This window comes from Plectropomus leopardus, chromosome 1 (assembly GCF_026936395.1).
Source record: "Plectropomus leopardus strain MGB_pleo_1.0 chromosome 1, ASM2693639v1, whole genome shotgun sequence".
Taxonomy (NCBI): domain Eukaryota; kingdom Metazoa; phylum Chordata; class Actinopteri; order Perciformes; family Serranidae; genus Plectropomus; species Plectropomus leopardus.
The window spans coordinates 18388280-18407420 of NC_142176.1; the positions used below are offsets into that span (position 1 = coordinate 18388280).

The window sequence follows — 19141 nt, forward strand, 5'->3', positions numbered from 1 at the left end:
GTTTACTGGTTGATCTTCATTCCTACCCTCACCTATAGTCATGAGCTTTGGGTAGTGAACGAAAGAACAAGATCGTGGGTGAGCTTCCTCTGTAGGGTGGCTGGGCTCTCCCTTAGAGATAGGGTGAGAAGCTCGGTCATCCAGGAGGAGCTCGGAGTAAAGCCGCTGCTCCTCCATGTTGAGAAGAGCCAGATGAGGTGGCTTGGGCATCTAATTAGGATGCCTCCCGGACGCCTCCCTGGTGAGGTGTTCAGGGCACGTCCCACTGGTAGGAGGCCCCGGGGAAGACCCAGGACACGCTGTGGAGACTATGTCTCTCAGCTGGCCAGGGAACACCTCGGGATCCCCCTGGAAGAGCTGGATGAAGTGGCCAGGGAGAAGGAAGTCTGGGCTTCCCTGCTTAAGCTGCTGCCCCCGCGACCTTACTCCGGATAAGCGGAAGAAAATGGATGGACGGATGAATTGTGGATTCAAAGCTTCCAGATGATCCACTCAACTCAAGAGTTATTTTATGCAATAACCCCCTTCTGTAGCGCCTGCTGAATCATGCCCGAGGGAGCAAGTTACTACTGACAAGTACACAGCCAAAGCATTGTGTGACCTTTAAAAGTAAGAAATGTGTTTCCATTGCAGTTTTGCGAAATATGGCTTTTTCAAATCAGCTGAAATTCTTTTGAATTTAGATTTGGTCTTGTTCCATTTTTTTTCTTTCTTTAAATCTAGATTGAGTTCAGTAAAGTTTTCAAGTTCAGGTCTAAAGTTATCTACTATCTACTAAAGGCCTCTAATGTTATATAAACATAAATTCTTAGAGGGTCTTTTATGACTAAATGCTGTAAAGTGATTTAATTTGGATACTGTCAACATCAAAAGCTTGTTTTCAGCTTCATTTGAATGTATTATAAAAACAGATGTAAGTTTTTTGTTGCTACTAAGGTGTGATCTAAAATGAGGAATTGAATTTGAGGGCATCATAAAGAAACCGGTAAAGGAGGCATGCGGCTGTTTTTTAGTGGCTGTTACAAAGCCATTACTCTGTTTTACTCTGGATTTTTGTACATCATGTTGCTGCTACCTTGGTCACGATCCTCTTGTAAAAGAGTTGTTTTTTTAAATAAAAGTAAATACAATTTAAAAACATCTCACCATGGTCTTCTTGTCAGCTTTCTGAATGGTGTAACCAGTTATTTCGGTGTTGCCGTTGTCCTTCGGTGGCTTCCACTCGAGGGCCACATTGAAGCCCCAGACATCAGTGATTTTCAGAGCCTGAGGGGGCCCTGGGAGATCTGCAGAGTAGAAATATGAATCGTGAGTAACCGTCCACTATAGTGGCTGTTATTTATTCCTGTTAATACTCGTAGCCAGCTCTCCGTGTGTTCAGTCCTGCTTACCAACAATCTGCAGTGTGATATGTGCTTTGTCTTCCACGTTCTCAATCTGCACCTGCAGATCATACTGTCCAGAGTGTGTTCTCTCCGTCCTGCGGATGAAGAGGATGGTATCCACGTCGCTGTTCCTAACACTAGCAAACTGGGGGCTGAGAGGCTCCCCGTCTTTGCTCCATGTCACCTTTGGCCTCGGCTTACCCTGCATGACCGAAAGGACACAGTAAGTATTCAGTTCGAGATGCATTGTGTCAGGTCACAAATTAAAGTATTTTCAATCAAATTATTTTTCAAGGAAACAAGGAAACTGTCACTACGCCACTTTAGTCGTTACTAAAAAATCTCAACTTTTAGAAAGATTATCATGGAATGTTATAAAAAACATGACGGCTGATCTTCCACATAGTACCACCAACAGGTCAAGATTTCCCCAAGCCCAACAATTCATTTAATCATAGACGGTTTCATGTTAATGTAAAGGTATACATGATGTTAGCACACTCAGGAAGACATGGCCTTTTCCCTTGTGCCACTTTTGGACCAAACTTTACATTTTTTACCCAACTGCTACGGACCTACAACATTAAAGGCGCCTTTTGATTTTTCGTATAGATACAGATATGACGACGTACGTATGAATGCTGAAACATTTCAGCCAGTTTGTCAAGCAATTTAAAATTACATTGAATGGAATCACAATGTTGACAGTTTCTCCAACTTTCTTGACGAGAGTCTGGCGGAGATATCTGGGGAGCCAAATTTTAGGGCGTTCTGTGAAGAAAAAAAAAGAAAAAAGAATGAAATATAAAAGAAGCTTAAGACTCAAGGATGACTATTAAATGGAGCATAGTGTTAGTTCAGGAAGGCCACTGTGTCAATCGCTACTGTTGATATCAGCTGATATCATGCAAGCCTCATCAGCTGATGGCCAGCTGATTCACCGCTAAGCATCTGATTCACTAACTCACTCGCACCGCCTTATTTAAGCTGCTCTAGCCTGCCTGCTCTTTCCTGTTCCCCCTGCATGCCGTTTTTGCACCCTCGTCCTCTCCGCCTCCTCCTTTGTGCCGTTCTGATTGGGGGTTTTGTTCTTTTTTTTTCTGCAGCTCTCCCTGCCTCAGGCCTTCCTTGTATGCACAGGAAGGGCAGGAATGTGTGCTGTTCCTGATTAGTGCTATCCACGTATGCAAGTGGAAGGGCAGGGGGTCCCAAGAACAGAGCCATACTGCATAAATACTAATAACCGCAATAAGCTAAATTTAAAAGCTGCTAAGAAGTGTTTTTCTTGACTAAGTGGTCCTGACTGAATTAAGAATAAATAATTGGCTATATGAGATGTTTTGGTTTAAACTAAAGGAGGAGAGAGTCTCCAAAAGTCATCAAATTCATAAATACTCACGCATTATCTCTCTGATGGTGACAGGTTGACCCAGACAGGTGGCAGCACTGGGACCTGCCATGTTGTAGGCCCGCACACGGAACTGCAGCTTGTCTCCGGTGGTGAGGTTTTTCACGGTCACTGATGTCCGGTCAGTCAGACCCTGAATGGCGGGTATCCATTCATCCGCTGTGACCAGGAAACACAGTAAGAGAGAAACACTTTTTGACTGCATAAAAAAAACAGATTTTATTATAATTCTAGAAAGGGGGGGGGTCATGCATTCATCTTAAAGGAACATTTCACCCACAAAATGATCATTTGTGTATCAATCACTCACCTTGTGGGTTATTAAATTTGTGGAGTTTAAATGAATTGTGGAGTTTAAATGAATTTGTGATCGAGGCAGTGGTGGACCAGTAGCTCCCATGTTCAGTGAGGTAAAATAACTGTTTTTGTCAGAGGAATCTGGCTTTGAAGAAAGCATGCATTAGTTTCACTTTTACTTCAGTTTCACATGGAAAAGTCTATTTGGGAGGCACAGAGCATACAGCTGGATACATAAGGCTTGGATTATGCTGCACAAGTTGTGTAAGAGTTTGTTCATAGATGTTTTCTATTGTTTTGCTGTTGTTAACTTGACTTCATTTCAGCAGTCATTTTCTCAGTTTTTTGATTCTTTGTTCAGCATGAAGATGTGCAATAGAAATATTTTCTTCATGTATTTAATGTAACACAAGGTGAGTAACCGATACACAAATTATCATTTTGTGGGCGAAGCATTCCTTTAGCTGACATTTAATGTTGAAAGAAGCATGCAAACGCTTACATTGCTGACTGTTTTTGGCTGACAGTTTTTGAGCTTTAGGATCTAGTAAATCATATTGATGTGCTGCAGCTTTTGATTACATGCTTGTTGCTTACATTTTGTACATCTACAAATTAAAAATTAAAATCCATTTTAAAAAATTAATCATAGTGTGATTTTGTTTTGTTTTAGGTGTGCTAAACATATTTTGGGCATAAACTGTATCTTGATCAGTATACTGTATCTTTTTTCTTGAAAATTTTTCTTCTTTCATTTTGGTCTTTATCTGATAACTGTTATTATAGAAGCAGACAGGAAACGGGTATGACATACGAAGCATGTCATGTTGTAATAATATGGTGTGCACCTTAATTATTCAAGCTACAGGGTGCCCCCTGCAAAAGATTTTCTCATCCTTCTCCTAACTGAAAATAGTCTTTGGTAATCTGACTGTTCTGTGTGGCTGTTTGGACATTTAAAGAGATTGGTTGCTTCTCTAACCTGTGATCAACTCATTGTATATAAACTTTAATGACACATGCTATAAAAAAAACCTTCGTTATCAAAAGCATGCAGGCGAGTGACTCCAGCACTTACTGCCCTCCTTGCAGTACTCAACCCCATAACCCTCGAGTGCAGCGGAGCCGATCCTCTCAGGCGGCCGCCACTTCAACGAGATGGAAGTGTCACTGATGTCGTCGACGGTCAGTGCAATGGGCTCACTTGTAGGGGCTGAGAGTGAGGCAGAGGGCAGATAAATGTCTCTGTTAGTCAGTTAAAGCATTACTGAATTAAATTCACATTGAATTACTGAATAAGTGGATGAACGTGATCAGGAATTAACAAGTAATGTAAAGTAACTAAAAAAAAGGAACAGGTTCTTTAAGGTGGGATACACAGCAAGAAACATGTACATTTTTAGCTGATCCTTAATTTTAATTTCATTTTTACTTTCTTTTTTACTCTCCACACAATTTTAAATGTTCAGTATTTACAAGTACAGTTGAGAAGTACTGTAGTTGTTTATCATGTTTGATTTTTTTGTGTTAAGGACATTATTGATGTAAATACTGTTTAACATCAAAAATGTTAACAATTCAGGGCCTGTGGTGCTTTGTTGTGTGAGAAATCAGATACAGTTGACATTTAATTAACTAAGAGCAATGTTAACAAGTACATATTTAATTAAGCAACACACTGCGAACAACAAAGACAATGTCAGTTTCAGTATCAGATATTTGTGGTTGTGTTATCAGTTATAAAAACAGTCTATTAGCCTGTAAGCCTGCGTACGTCATCCCGGGAAAGATGAGATGTCTGACTGATCTGGAGTTCACAGCGGGGCTGACGTCTAAGTGCCTGCTGTACTTTCTGTCCAGTAGGGAGGACATATCCTGATCTAAGTTCACAATAAAAGACTTGGGTTCATCAGCTACTTCCCACACATTGCTTTTACCACAGAAGTGCCAAAAGCAAACAACAAGTGTCAAAATACATTTCAGCTGCGGAGACTAAAAGGCCTTGTTTTAAAAGCGATATTATTATCAGTATTTAACACTAAGATTCAGGACCTCTACTCTCATTTACCAGCTTAGCTCCATCTATTGTATATTGTAAAACTGTGGTAGTCAGGATGAAAAATGGAGGGGGGAGGAAAATGTTTTTAGCCCCTTTTATACAACATGTACAAGGTAGGAATGTTGCACATCCACCTCACAATTCTTTATAACATGTACAAACACAGAGCGGTGAGGCACTGTTGCTCCACCATTAAGCTGGCAGTGGTGGTCATAACTGAGTCGATTCAGTATCTTTGTAAAATCACACTAGACGTCAGTGCTAGTGTTCTTTTGAGCAAAACAACAAATACATTTTGCTTGCACCTTATTATATAGCAGATATGTTGAAACTGCATGTGTCCCTATTTTTTAACAAAGTTGTGGTTAACACGTGGTTACATCTAGGCACCCAAACCACTAAATTATGGTTAGGAAAAGATCATGTTTTAGCTTAGATTAGCTGGGTGCTACCATTATGTTCAGAAATGCTGCTGATGTCCCACTGAAAAACAACTGGTGTTGTTTGTTTACGTTTGAACAGCGGTCTGCTGCTTGGCAGCAATCTCACTTTGGTTTCATGAGAGTCAACTTATATACATGTAATTAAAACTCAGTCACTTTAGAAATATTGATATGATGTGTATGAAATGCACAAAAGTTCGAACATTTTCTTTTTGCGACTGGTCTGTTCTGTACAACTCACACCTTTTTTGTCTGGTTCAGTGTAAAAACCGAAGCCATCATAACAGCAGATCTTTCTTACAGCAGTATTGCAGAACCTCTGTTTGAATAGGACCATTGACTGCTCATAGAGATAAATAACAGTCATTAATTACTGAAGGCCTGTTTATTTATATTGTGCGAGACTGAGGAGTAATATTTTTTTTGTTTTAAATAAGAAGGAATAATCCCTGATGACACATTGAAATGTCCCCACTGTTTCATCAAATCAAACACAGTCGATTAAATGGCTCCTTTAGCAACTGGAACTGTAACCTCCACCTGCAACTAGATTCATGCATTTATGGTTTTATGGTTGAGCAATCAGTGCAGCTTGGCTTTAAACAAGTTAAGTTTGGGTAATTGTTTTTCAATAAAAAACAAGCATATGTACAAGTTTAACATGATCTACACTCAGCAATGTGACACTGCAACACAAATCATTTAAATAAATGCTGCCAAGAGATCCAAAATATACCAAAATCAGCTATTATTACTAGAAGTATGATTATTTGAAGTAAGTAACAAACATATACAAATAGTTGTGCATTGTTCAAGAGAAGAATCCTCTAAAAGGTAACAAGAAGATTGTCTCATGGTTCAAAGGTAATATTTATGTTTCTGCATTGTTGCAACAACTTGTTGACAGCATGAGGACTGACTGAAAGGTAATAAATTTTAGGTGTTGTCACTATGAGGCCAGGACTCCATGTCACAGGACACAAGTTAAGTATTCAGTGCAAGCAAATGATAGTAACGGCTGTCAGAGGTCAAGGGTTTCCTCGTGTGGGGAAAGTCACAGCAGCAGGGATTGATTCACAAGTAGCTCAGGGTGGTCTGGACAAATGATGCAGAGCAAAAATCTCATTCAGATGTGTTTTAAAAAATGAATAGTGAACACTTGCACACCAGCAGCATCATTTCCAAACCAAGCTTAACACTTTCAAACATGTACATCACTGACAAACGAGGAGCTGGAATATGCTGCCAGTTTTCCTATTACTGTCACACACATACAAACAAATTCATTTCTATTTCTAAAAGCTGATGATCCAACAACTCAAAACGAATACTACCAACAGGCTCCGGCTCTGGCTCTGGTTCAGGAACGGGCTCCGCAGGGGTCTCCTCTGCAGGGGGACCACTCTCTGTTGGGGGGTCACCCTCTGCTGGTGGTGTCTCATTCTCAGCTGGAGCTCCCTCCTCCCCGCTGGGAGCTGCCTCTGCAGGGGCTGCTGCTGGGGGTTCACTGTCGGCTTCTGGTTCCTGTTCTACCACAGGAGGTGGAGGCGTCTCTGGCTCAGGCTTGTGGACTTCCACCTCTGCCGGTGCCTCCACCGGAGCAGGTTTCTTTTCTTCCACTGGTTTCTCTTCTTCCACTGGCTTCTTCTCCGCTGTCTTTGGAAGTTTAGGCTTTGTCATCCTTCCTCAGAGTGTCGCAGTCCTGCTGCTGACTGAAGCTGGTGGTTTTTACGTGTCTGCCTCTAACCTACGCTCTCATTCTTTCTCACAAACAATCACAAAGTCACTCGTTCTCTTTGCTGTCGTGACAACAATGCTTCCTCTGCAGCAGCCTCCACAGTAGCGTTAACCCCTCTGCGTTAAGCAACTGGTCCAAGCAGAGACGAGCTTTTCCAGGCTATTATTTATAGAGAGGGATGCCATGGATAGTTTTCCTAATCGGCTGTCTTAGAAACAAGTGGCCATCTGGATACAATGATGTTCCCTCTTAAATCAACAGGTGGAGACCGAGATGGTGGTTTAAAGAATCATGATGGACTAAGACTCAATCCGAGGCTGAGCCCCTGCCTTAGATGATACTGTCAGGATAGTACGTCTCATTAGACCGCCAGATCCCAGAACTCAGGATCGCCACACACATCTCTGATTTGTTCAACAATTCATATGCCAGAAATGACAAAATGGCAGTCCAGTTATGAACGAATATCCAGCTGTTGTTGTGTATTTAGAGATGCCACACTTTTTTTGAGGTACATCCAAGATTTCCATGAGGAATATACATAAGAGCATTGCAAACATTAAATTCAACTCCTCAGAGAAGTCCCAGACACTGCCACATCTCTCGGGAAAAGGAGAGTCAAAATAAATTTAAATCTTTATTTATGTTTACTTAATATCTAAGTGTTTAATCTAAGTGTCTAATCTAGTGTTAGCAACTTCAATAAACAAAGTTAGTCTGACTTAACTTGATCATCACAAAGAGGACTTTGTCAATGATGAAGTTAGGAGATCTGCAAGTTTTGTTTTCTTAACATGTTTATGAACATAAAATATGACTGACCAATTTGCAACCAGCAGAATACAGATATATAGCACAGAACACTTGGTTTACTGAAGCTGCTATAACTCAGATTGATTTATTTTAATTTTTCATTTTTTTTAAAGAAAATAAAACCAAAATTTAAATTGAAAAATTACATATTGTTGAATTGTAGGCATGTTTAGATTAATAGTATACATTTTTAATAATACGATTATAAAAAAATACATTTTTAAGACTATCGGTGGTTTTCAGATTTTACAGTGCAGAGCCTGAGTGTGTGATCAATAGTTGACAAAAAAATACACTTTTAATTTAAAAAAGGACCTAGAGTTTCTCTATGACATTAACTATTCATAACAAAATTATGCACTATCAAATCTAAATTTTTTGTTAAGATTTAACTTTCAAAATTCCAATTAATCTGGTTCATCATGTCTGTGTGGGTGTGCTTTTAATTTATAGGAATTTATCACCTTTCAGAAATGTAATTTGCATTTTGTCATATGATATGAGCAATGCTGTATTGGTTCAGGGCTGTTCAGACTTTACATGGATTCAGTGCTGCAAATGCTACTGCAGAGAGGAGCTGTTCTCTGGGTTGCATTTATAGTGCTCAGAGTTCCTTCATTAGCCCGCGCACACTCAAACACTGATGGCAGTGGAGCAGTCAACAACCCTGGAAACAAGTGGGGTTATCAGATGCCTGCAGCCCGCTCCTCATCTCAGCTTGAGGCTCGCTGCTCAGGCTACATTAGCTGCTACCAGCGTAACATAGCTAAATCTCTGGGCCACATTGAGCGACAGGTTCTTTGCAAGGCGTCACTGCACTTTATGAATCAGATCCAACCCTGCTCTTCCACAGCTCCACCCTCTCACACATACAGGGTCACTTCTGGCTCAAAAAAAAACAAAACAAAAAAAACAAGATGGCGACAACCAAAATGTCAAACTCAAGGCTTCACAATGGAAGTCATGGGTAACCAGCTGTTCATGTCATGGTTGCTCCTTCACAATCTATGGTATAGACTAACAGATGTTCAGTTCAACATGCTAACTGGAGGAGCTGAGGGTCCAATCACACGACGGTGCCCTACATGAACCGCAGCAAACCTTCTTTAACAAGTAAATTATCATTGTGTGACTTTGGTGTGTTAATTCCTCATCATCTGGTCCATGTGGTGATGATGCAACAGACAAACACAACCTCATGACTGACATTACTCAGAGATGACATGCGGATCACGTACATGTGCAGCCTATATTTTGTTACACAGACAATCCACAGACTTCTTGGATTACAACAAACACACAGCAAACATGACCCGCTGCTGTCATGACTACAAATCAACCATGCCGCATGACCAGAGTGAAACCCGAGAAGACCAGGCGTGACACAACGCCAGTGTCATAAAAAGACAGACATGTCAGCTTCACACTGTCTACCATCACATACCATTATTCATCCAATCATGCTTCTCTGTAAGAGCCTCACATATGGAGCGCTCTGCCATCTGATATAAGAAACTGTAGTAACAATCCCACCTTCACTAAAAGACTCAAGACCTGGATTTTGGGAAATCAGATATGTGAATATTTCTAATTGACACTGTACATTGTTAACTAAAAGACTACAATTGTTATTTCTGGCTAACCAGCTGCTAACTTGCCTTATGTCTTCTGCCTGTTGCCAGGCGGCCAGCTTTGCATGGGTATGTATGAAATATCTATTTTATTAACAACCTGGCAAACTTTGTGTTGCATGGCCTGTGCGTTAGTGCATATGAACATATTATTAACCCATACCTGCATCTTTTAACATTTCATTAAGATCTACATGTTGACTGTTGTATATTATCTCTGTTTAATGTCTATTGCTGTTTCTTGCTGCTTTGCATGTCTGCATGTATGACGCTTATCTGTGGGTTGTTGTGTTTGTTATGTTATTGTTTTTGTGTTATTGTTTTTGTACTTATGTTCTGCTGTTTCTGGTTGCTTCGCATGGCCTGTGTCCTGTCTTAAGAATTCGTGTGTGTCATTGCTATGGTGTCCTGCTGTCGTTTTTATGTGGATTTTATCATTTTATAGGTTTCAAAACATCTTGCCAAAGAACCATTGAAAATTAGCCAGTTGGCTAACAATGGCACATTTACAGTGTTGATTAATGGGTGTTGTCTTCATAAATAAAATAAATCAAATGAAATAAAACCATACTGTTGTGTGGTGAGCATAAAAAAAATCATTGTTTTTATTTAATCTACTGATAGATACATGATCTCTATTGTGGAACTATTTCAACAATAAACACCTCTTTTCGTTGAGGAGCTGATAGAAATTTGTTGGCAAAGACTCACCGATTGGCACAAAAGGCTGTGAGGCTTGACTGTGACGAGACATGCCGATGCCATTGACAGCATAGACTCGCATCTCGTACTCCATTCCTTCAATCATCCGCCTGGCTTCATAAGTAGTTTGAGGATACGGATCAAAGTTCAGTCTCATCCACCTGTAGCTCTTCTTCTTTTTTCTCTCCAGCACATAGCCTAAGAGAAAAAATGTTGTTATTGATCAGCTTTTCAGAACAACAAAGGAAGAGACAAATTTCCAACTGATTAAAAACAAAAAGAACTTAAATATGTTGGGCTTTTTTTGTACCAATAATTGGCTGTCCACCATCAAACAGGGGAGGATCCCACTCGACCACACAAGAGTCCTCTCCCACGCTGAGGATTCTGGGAGCCTGAGGAGGATCTGGAACATCTGGGGGAAAACATATGTCCTGTTCAGGAAAAAATGTATACTTACACGTTCAGGTGATGAACTGATTGGCCTGACAGATTTAGAGTTCTTAGGATTGTAGTATTTGTAGCTTTAAGACATCATGGGGTGATTTTGATAATTTGATTACCACTTTATATTTGCACGATTTATTTGGCAGTGTTAATCAAGTGAAAATCAATTTTTTAAGCTTGTTAAGATGGCCACATGGGTTTTTTTATATGCTACAAGATATATCAAGAGCAGAATAAGCAGTGAGTATATCCCCCTTGAAGCTACAATTCAAGCCTAATGAACAGGATTTCTTACCTTCAGGGTACAAACCTAAGGAATCAATAGCATAAACTTAGGAAATGACGGGTACTAGAGGAGAAGCAGGTGAAGCTATGGGCCATATCTGGCAAGTTAACTTCCACTTTCACTTGTCAGAGCTCTTGACTGGCAACAAGGTTTATCAAACATTACCAACATAAGCAAGCTGAGGGCTGACGTTATCTGTTATTGTTTATACGTGGAGGTTTGTGTATTTGATGAGCAAAGTTGAAGGCTGGCAGGCTGATTTGCATATTCATAAAGCAAAGATGTAGAGTTAGATATAATCCATTTAAAGGCATAAAGAGATGATCTCCATGAAAAAAAACTTCTAATTATGAAATTTTGATAAACACAGATGAGTTTATTGGGGTTTAATAAATGTCCAGAAAGGAATTTTGTGCGATTTTTGTCCTGATCGAATGGATTACTATCAGGTCCGATCAACATATTTTTGAATTGATCAGGATCGGTTACTTTGACCATGCATCCCGCCTGATCTTTTGTTTATGTTTGTTGTTACACAGGTGTCATAAACCGATAGCACGATTTGCATTAGATATTCAGATTTTATTATACGCTGCTACTCCAATCAGTAAAGACAGATTTTTTTTCATGTTCATCTTAAGCTGTTACATCACTTTAAGTGGAGCTGAAATTTCGGTTGTTCATTTTTACTAGTTTTACTACAATGCTGTGATAAGCAGAACTGTGACTGATTTTTAGTGTCAAAGTTGAGCTACAACACTAATTTAAATTAAAATTGTGATTATATTACTCCTTTATAGTGTTCTGTGCTTTTATTACAATGCTACACAAAGTGGATTTGAAAGCAGTTTCTGAAGGCACATTTGTTTGTTTACTATTAAAAAAACAAATGCTGCACTAAGTGGAATTGTGATAAGAGCCATACAAAAATATTTCAAGTTTGTTTACTTTGTTGTTTTGGAAAAATAAAATAAAACCCCGTAGGAACTACGTGAATGCATACATTTTTTTCATGTGTTGCACTGCAGAGCAATAAAACTGTTAAGCACATACACTGGGATGATTTTAATAATGTCAAAGTACTTAAGTTTTGCATTTTGCACCTGTGCTATCCAGGTACATACAAGTACCAGATCCGGACTCGGTATCAGCAGATACTCAGTATCAAATGACTCAGATCGGGGGCAAAAAATCTGAATCATCCCTAATGATAATGATAAAAATTAATGGCGACCTCCGTCTTACCAACAACTTTCACATTGATATCTGCAGTGTCCTCCCCAGCAGGGTTTCGAACCACGACAGAGTAGATTCCCTCGTCTTGCCGCTCAGCCCCCTCGATGGTGAAGATACAGTGTCCTTTGGAGGTTTCAACATGGACCCTTCCATCTGCCTCTGTGAGGACCTGCAGTACGCAGTGAGAACCAGAGCAGAGTTACTGGACTGAGTCCCACTCTGAACTGATCAACAGTTCTGTTACACACTGAAGGTAAAGATGTTGCTGCAGTACATGTAGCATATTGACAGCATGCCATGTGTGACATGAGAGATGATAAAAACTTGTATTATCACAGTTTCTTGAAAAGTATGGGTAAAACATGCTTTCCAACGCCAACAACACACATTGATTTGAACACACAACTCCAAATGTCACCATGCAAAAGAAGGACCAGTGTCTGAAATGACAGTTTCACGAGTTGCTCAAAAGGAAAGTTGTGTCCATGTACTGATTTCTTGTAGTTTAAAAAATATTATCATTATATATATTGACCTGGTTGAAAGTAGCTTGTCAGTAAAATGAGCTCAAGACAAATCTTGGGAGAAACAAAATGACTGCAGTAGTCTGACAAAACACATCTTGACTTAAGATCCACTTACTTGCTACATAAGTGTCTCTTAACAGATATGACAGCAAAAAATGGTGGACTTTTTCTCAACAGACACTGTGCCAACACCGCACATGCCTGTTTGATTTTACCATCCCAAAATGTAATTTAGCATACAGAATAAAATTAAGAATATTTACTATGTTACTGTATGTGATTATGTATTTCAGCATGTAATCCAATGCTCCTTTATTTAGAGTCACACAAAAACAAACTTACCGCCCAGTTTCCTCTGACCTGTGTCTGTCTGTAGGAAGATTCAGAACATGCTCTTACCTTTTTCGACATGGACGGACACTGACCACATGCAGTTTTTTCACTGCTCTTTTAAATTGAAACTTGGTATTTTTCAACCTGGAACCTATTTTCCCATGTTTATCTGTCTAAGTGACTAACGGAAACAACAATTGGTTGAATTGGTCCAGTATTAATGGAAAGCACCGCAGGCTGCGGTGTAACCACTCTGGGCAATTGAGCACAGTTAATGTACATCCACTAAAAGTACTTGTATATGATGCTTGCTCAGGCTGACAAGGAAATAAAATGTTTCCCTTCATATTTCGTTCAATCCATTCTTTTGTTCTTGTGTCTAAGCGAGTCTCATCGAAGGAGAGGTCTTGTGCTGAAGTTTTGCAAGTTAAGTTGTTGCAGGATGACAATAACAAACACACCAAACCAAGAGGAAGATAAAGAAAAATATTATTATTTCTTTGTAGGGCCCATTCCATATTGTTCTCAGACATAATCTGAACTTGTCAGTGGCAAAAACAAACACTTTTAGTGGACGCACACTGGCGCAGCTCTTTCCTTAATACTAAACCAATTTCAAAAATTGTGGTTCCATTTGTTATTTGGACAAAAAGACAAGGGAAAACAGGGTCCAGGTTGAAAATTACTTAAATTTCCCTTTAATGGCATATTAAAAATGAGACATAAAAGCAGAGTGCATGTACATCAATAACCGCTGGAGAAGCTGCTTTTCATGTTTTTGTCTGCATCTGTTGTTGTTGTTGTTGTTTCCTCTGCAGCCTGTTCTGTCTCCAGGGATGTAAAGCAGTAAATCAATAAAACACACAAACTGTTCAGTGAGGTGCCTGCATGATCATTCTTTGTATCTCAAGTGGTAACAGGTTTACATCGGGTGAAATGCACATAGACCGTCTCCATTGGCTATATTTGTACGTCCAGTACACTACAGGTGAGCCTGTTGTTTTCTTTAGTGTCGAGGACATGTGTGCCTTGTTGTTAAAAGACACACATCGGTAAAAGTTGAAAAACAATGTTGTTGACATACTGACTTGGATTTTAGACTGCTACAAACAGGCTTACATCCATATGGGACAAACAGACTTACTTCCCCATCCTTCAGGGTCCAAGAGGTTGTCGGCCTTTCTTTCTCCTCTCCACCAGGTTTTACAGATCTAGCCTACATTTGAGCAGAGCAAAGCGGGAAAAGTCGAAGAGAACAGAGAGGCCATATAAACCTTTCTTTCTCCTCATCTCAAAGATCAGCACACAGTTTGGGATCACTGAATTAGGTTGTTAGTAGCACTGTACTTATTCAGCTTGGTTAAAACACCAATTCCTAGTATCCCACATTTATTAGCAGGAAGGGATGTATTAGGTATTATAAAATAGGTGTGTCTACAGAGCTAACCCGTGCCACTGAAACACAAAGTATAATGTCCTCAGCTTGCATTATACTAGGGGTGCACTATATATTGTTTAAATATGCCAACATTTTTCTAAATTTTGCTGAATAAAGAAGAACTGTTGCCTCCCCCTCGCAAAAATAATTTAAGGCCAATATTACTGTCTTTAAGGGACCATGGTGCAGAGGTCCATCCACATGTTTTAATCCCAACTTGTAAATTATTGTTGCATGTTCAGTGCTGTTCAATCCTTTGACACCGACCATGTCGGCAAAGCTTAAATAGGGGAGCTAAGTTTGGCTAAATTCTGGCAAGAAAACAACTGGCATGGCCATTTTCAAAGGGGTCAGTTCACTAAAAATTGGTTCTATGGGTACTCATGAACCACCCCTAAACTTAAATCTTATTTCTGGTAAATCTTTTGTGTCTAACAATCAATGTATGCTTTCAAATTTAATCAGCATGTTTGTCAGATATTTTTTAGGATCCTTACTTACTGCGCTCTGGACAGATGGTTAAGTAGATGTCAGACGATGGGTTTGTACCTGATTAATAACACAAATCGGTTTTACCTTCTCTCCTTTAGTCCAGACTACTGTGGGGGCAGGGTCTCCAGTGATGGGGACATCCAGACGCAGTTTGTTGCCAGCCACCACCACAATAGTTGACTCAGCAGTGCGACCCATACAGTCCAGGTGGATCTTAGGAGGATCTTAGAGGGTGAGAGAAATGGTTCAAACGCACAAATCCCTGAATTTCAACTGGGTTTGGAACAAGAGAGTAAGTTTGTGGTACCTTGACGTGGCACGTAGTCAATCTTCACCTCTAGGAGGACGAGTAAAAAAGGAATAGTTTAAGTACAATTTAGTTTGTAAATCTATAAATTGCAAAATTTTGAAGTGTTTAAGCATCGATGTTACCCAAGAAATTGAGTTTAGCAGAGAGGTTGAAAGCATGGCCATCTGGCACAAAAGTGTAGTCTCCCTCATCTTCTGGTTTGACATCATCAATGGTCAGTTTGTGGATCCTAAAAAGATTTTTAAAAATTCAGTTCAGTTCAAAGTGTGATGGGATATAAAGTATTCAGCATATCTTTGTAAATGCGTCCTCACCTGCCAATATGTGTGATGTTTATTCTGGCATCTGGCTGGACTTCCACACCGTTCTTGTACCAGGTTCCCCTCACTTTCTCATCGGACACTTCACACTTAAACACCGCCTGGTCCTTGGCCTTCACTGTGAGGTCTGCAATGCTCTGGTAGATCTCCAGGTCTTTCTCTACACGGTTAGAGAAAGCACAAACTCAGACGGCAGATAATGGAAACTATCGAGGCATTCAGACTTCAGAGGTGTATGGAAGCAAATAAGAGACATTAGAATTTGAACTTTACTGAGAACTTAAACTCAACTAAATTCATAGCATTGAAATATTTTACTTTGAAAACCATGTATCTGAATGCATTTGTTCTGAATTCCCCTCTTTGAAATAAATAAAAATAAGAAAATGATTGAACTGTAGTTTCAAAGGCTGATTTTAATTGGCTTCATTTGTTTTTAAATGTACATAAATTTAGATTGAGAAATTCAAGTCACAGAATTTCTACAAAATAGATTATGGTTGCCCAAATTTGACTGGTAAAATTCAGATTCAGACAAAAAAATTCAAATAGCAACTTTAGTGCGGCATGAGGGGTGTAGTGGTTGGCACTGTTGCCTCACAGCAAGAGGATTCGAACCCGGGTTGGGGCGAACCCTGGGCGGAGTTTGCATGTTCTCCCCGTGTCAGCATGGGTTTTCTCCGGCTTCCTCCCACAGTCCAAAGACATGCAGGTCAGGTTAAGTGGTGACTCTAAATTGCCCGTAGGTGTGACTGAGAGTGAGAGTGTGTGTCTGTCCATATATGTCAGCCCTGCGACTGTCTGGCGACCTGTCCAGGGTCTCGCCCAATGACAGCTGGGATGGCTCCAGCCCCCCCAATTCAGACAGAAGGTAAAACATTTCAATGCCATGAATTCAGTGTCTTTCAGAGGTTGACTTATGTCTCTTATTTGCTTCCATAGATGTGCTACTGTATGAGGCAGCAAAGATGACGATGTTTGATGATAATATGATCAAAATTTTGATGCATTGTCTGTGAGGATAATATGGTAATAATATGTCTGAGCTTGGGGTGTTCATTATGCCTTTGTGTGTTGTATCTTAGCAACAGGCACAGGGGGGGTAGTTAATTGGATTTAGGGCAGAAAATAAAGTGGGAGGATATGAAGACCAGATGCAGAAGCTTCAGGCTATATCACATGAAATAATGTGCACAGAGGTTTTTAAAGTTATCCCAAAGAAATAGTAAACTGAGCAAGGAAACTCACACCAAGCTGCTTGTAAAGGTTACAGGAGTTTCATGTCAGCTTGCCGCCAGGGAATAATGGCACTATAATGGAAGTTGTTGACTGAGGTGTTGGACACACACACACACATACAGTATGTCACACATACACATGAATATATATGCAAAAAAATGAGTATATATATTCAATATATGGCCAGCGCTAAATTATAGTTTCTAAAAGGAAAGCTCAAATCATAATCAAACGCTGATGGCTGTCATGTGATGATTTAAACATTTCTCCATGAGCTGGCACTAAGATGAAATGGTTACTGGGAGGTAAAAAGGAGGGTACACTAGGGGTTGGGGTTTATATTTTGCCTACGTCCAAGTACGGATGAGTTTGAATCGTCCCCATCCACCATTTTTAGATCACCTGTGAATTGAAATTAGGAATATTTATCCAGTTTAACCCTCATCTGCACAGCAAAACCATCATATTATTGGAAAATCTAAAAATCACACTTACAAAATTCTGAGGGGCCCAGTGCAGCTCTTTCATCAGCATCACAAGGCTGTGAGGAAAAGCTATCATCTAGTAATAAAACATACTTTTAAACCACAACTTACACCATAAAAAAATAAAGACTTGATTTTCTACTGTCATGGAAAATTTCCCCCTGAAAATACTGTCGTTTTTAAGCAAATGAAAGATTTGGTTTCTGCAACTGTCTACTAAGTATTGTGAAAGTGCAGCATTTTAAACACAACATGGTAATTTTTGTTTAAACCACTGAAATTTTAGGCTTTATTTTATTTTATGATAGACATGATGATAGGGCAGATTAAAGTGTGATATAAAGGCCCTGTCCACACGTATACAGACATTTTTGTGAAAAGACATTTTCCTTAACCTTTTGGCTTCTCGTTCACATGCATACAGCTTTAGGTCACTAAACTCTAGTAGCTGTTTATCTTTTAGGGCATCTAAAATGGAGCATTTGGGAAACAATGGCATCACCTCCTCAATTCATGCATGCCCATTGTTGCTTTTTTTTTTTAATTGTTGTTGTGTAATGTGCTATGATCAACAGCAGTGGTCTACTGGTTTGCTAACGTTTTGTTAGCACTGCTAGGTCCAATCACTACTTTACACTTAAACTTAGTATTGCTGCACCACTTTATGGACAAATGGAGGCTTACACTACATAAATGTTTTTGCTCCAGCTCAGCTTTCGCGTTTTAAAGTCAGCAGAAATGACGGTTTTGGATCAGGACTGGTTGAACCAACAGAGGGTAGGACAATTTCCAGAGTGGGATTGTTGTTAATTAGGATTGGAGGGGAAAATATAACATGTCCAGAGCATAACTCCTATGTTTGAGTGAGCTCCTTCTTACTTGAAATAAACAGGAATCAACAGCAGGAGATCTCCAGTAGATGTTTTGAAAAAGGTAAGGTCAGCCTGTACACATTGTGACCTGTGTGAGCGTTTGGGGTCACTTTTGCATTCTTGTGTGGACAGAGATATTTCATAAACAAAGGTTGTGTAGACAGATTCCTTTTACAAAACAGAGGGGGCAAATATTTGTTTTCAACAAAATGTGTGTGCGCGCAGACAGGGCCTAAATCAACTCAACAAAAACAACAACGCAGAAAACATGACCAGAGAGGAAGCAGGTCACTGTGTCCTTCAGGTGAAATATGGTCTACGTCTTCTAACTTTAGCTGGCATGTGGACTTACGTCGCCACAGTAACCTTGGCAGAATAACGTGGGCAAATATAGACAGCATGCCACAAGTGGCAAGGCAAGTATTCGTCGTACTTGGAGCGTTCATTACTGACATAAATGGCTCATACTGTACTCGGCACACATGACCGACACTCACCTTGCACCATGAGTTCAGCCATGGACTCGCCACCGTTCGTTTTAACCTTGTAGTGGCCGCAGTCTTCCTTCGTGGCCTCATTAATAATCAGGACATGTTTGCAGCCGTCTTTCTTGAAGCGATACTTGAAAGACTCATCTCTTGTCAATTCCACACCATCTTTCTCCCTGCATAGAAATTTAC

General features: G+C 39.9%; 1 protein-coding gene across 2 annotated transcripts in view; it reads right to left on the reverse strand.

The window, feature by feature from the left end:
* mybpc3 (myosin binding protein C3) overlaps positions 1 to 19141 on the reverse strand; it is a 44400-nt gene that overhangs the window by 3712 nt on the left and 21547 nt on the right. Inside the window, exons 16-29 of one of the 2 annotated variants that reach the window (XM_088076932.1) lie at positions 18959 to 19125; positions 15860 to 16025; positions 15668 to 15774; positions 15543 to 15572; positions 15320 to 15459; positions 14450 to 14521; positions 12455 to 12614; positions 10787 to 10891; positions 10486 to 10674; positions 4169 to 4303; positions 2785 to 2952; positions 2068 to 2156; positions 1392 to 1587; positions 1147 to 1286 (exon numbers count right to left, since the gene is read on the reverse strand). In XM_088076932.1, the coding sequence (XP_087933058.1) occupies positions 1147 to 1286; positions 1392 to 1587; positions 2068 to 2156; positions 2785 to 2952; positions 4169 to 4303; positions 10486 to 10674; positions 10787 to 10891; positions 12455 to 12614; positions 14450 to 14521; positions 15320 to 15459; positions 15543 to 15572; positions 15668 to 15774; positions 15860 to 16025; positions 18959 to 19125 (1864 nt within the window). The remainder of the gene's footprint in view (positions 1 to 1146; positions 1287 to 1391; positions 1588 to 2067; positions 2157 to 2784; positions 2953 to 4168; positions 4304 to 10485; positions 10675 to 10786; positions 10892 to 12454; positions 12615 to 14449; positions 14522 to 15319; positions 15460 to 15542; positions 15573 to 15667; positions 15775 to 15859; positions 16026 to 18958; positions 19126 to 19141) is intronic. The other variant, XM_088076931.1, reaches the window with a different exon arrangement.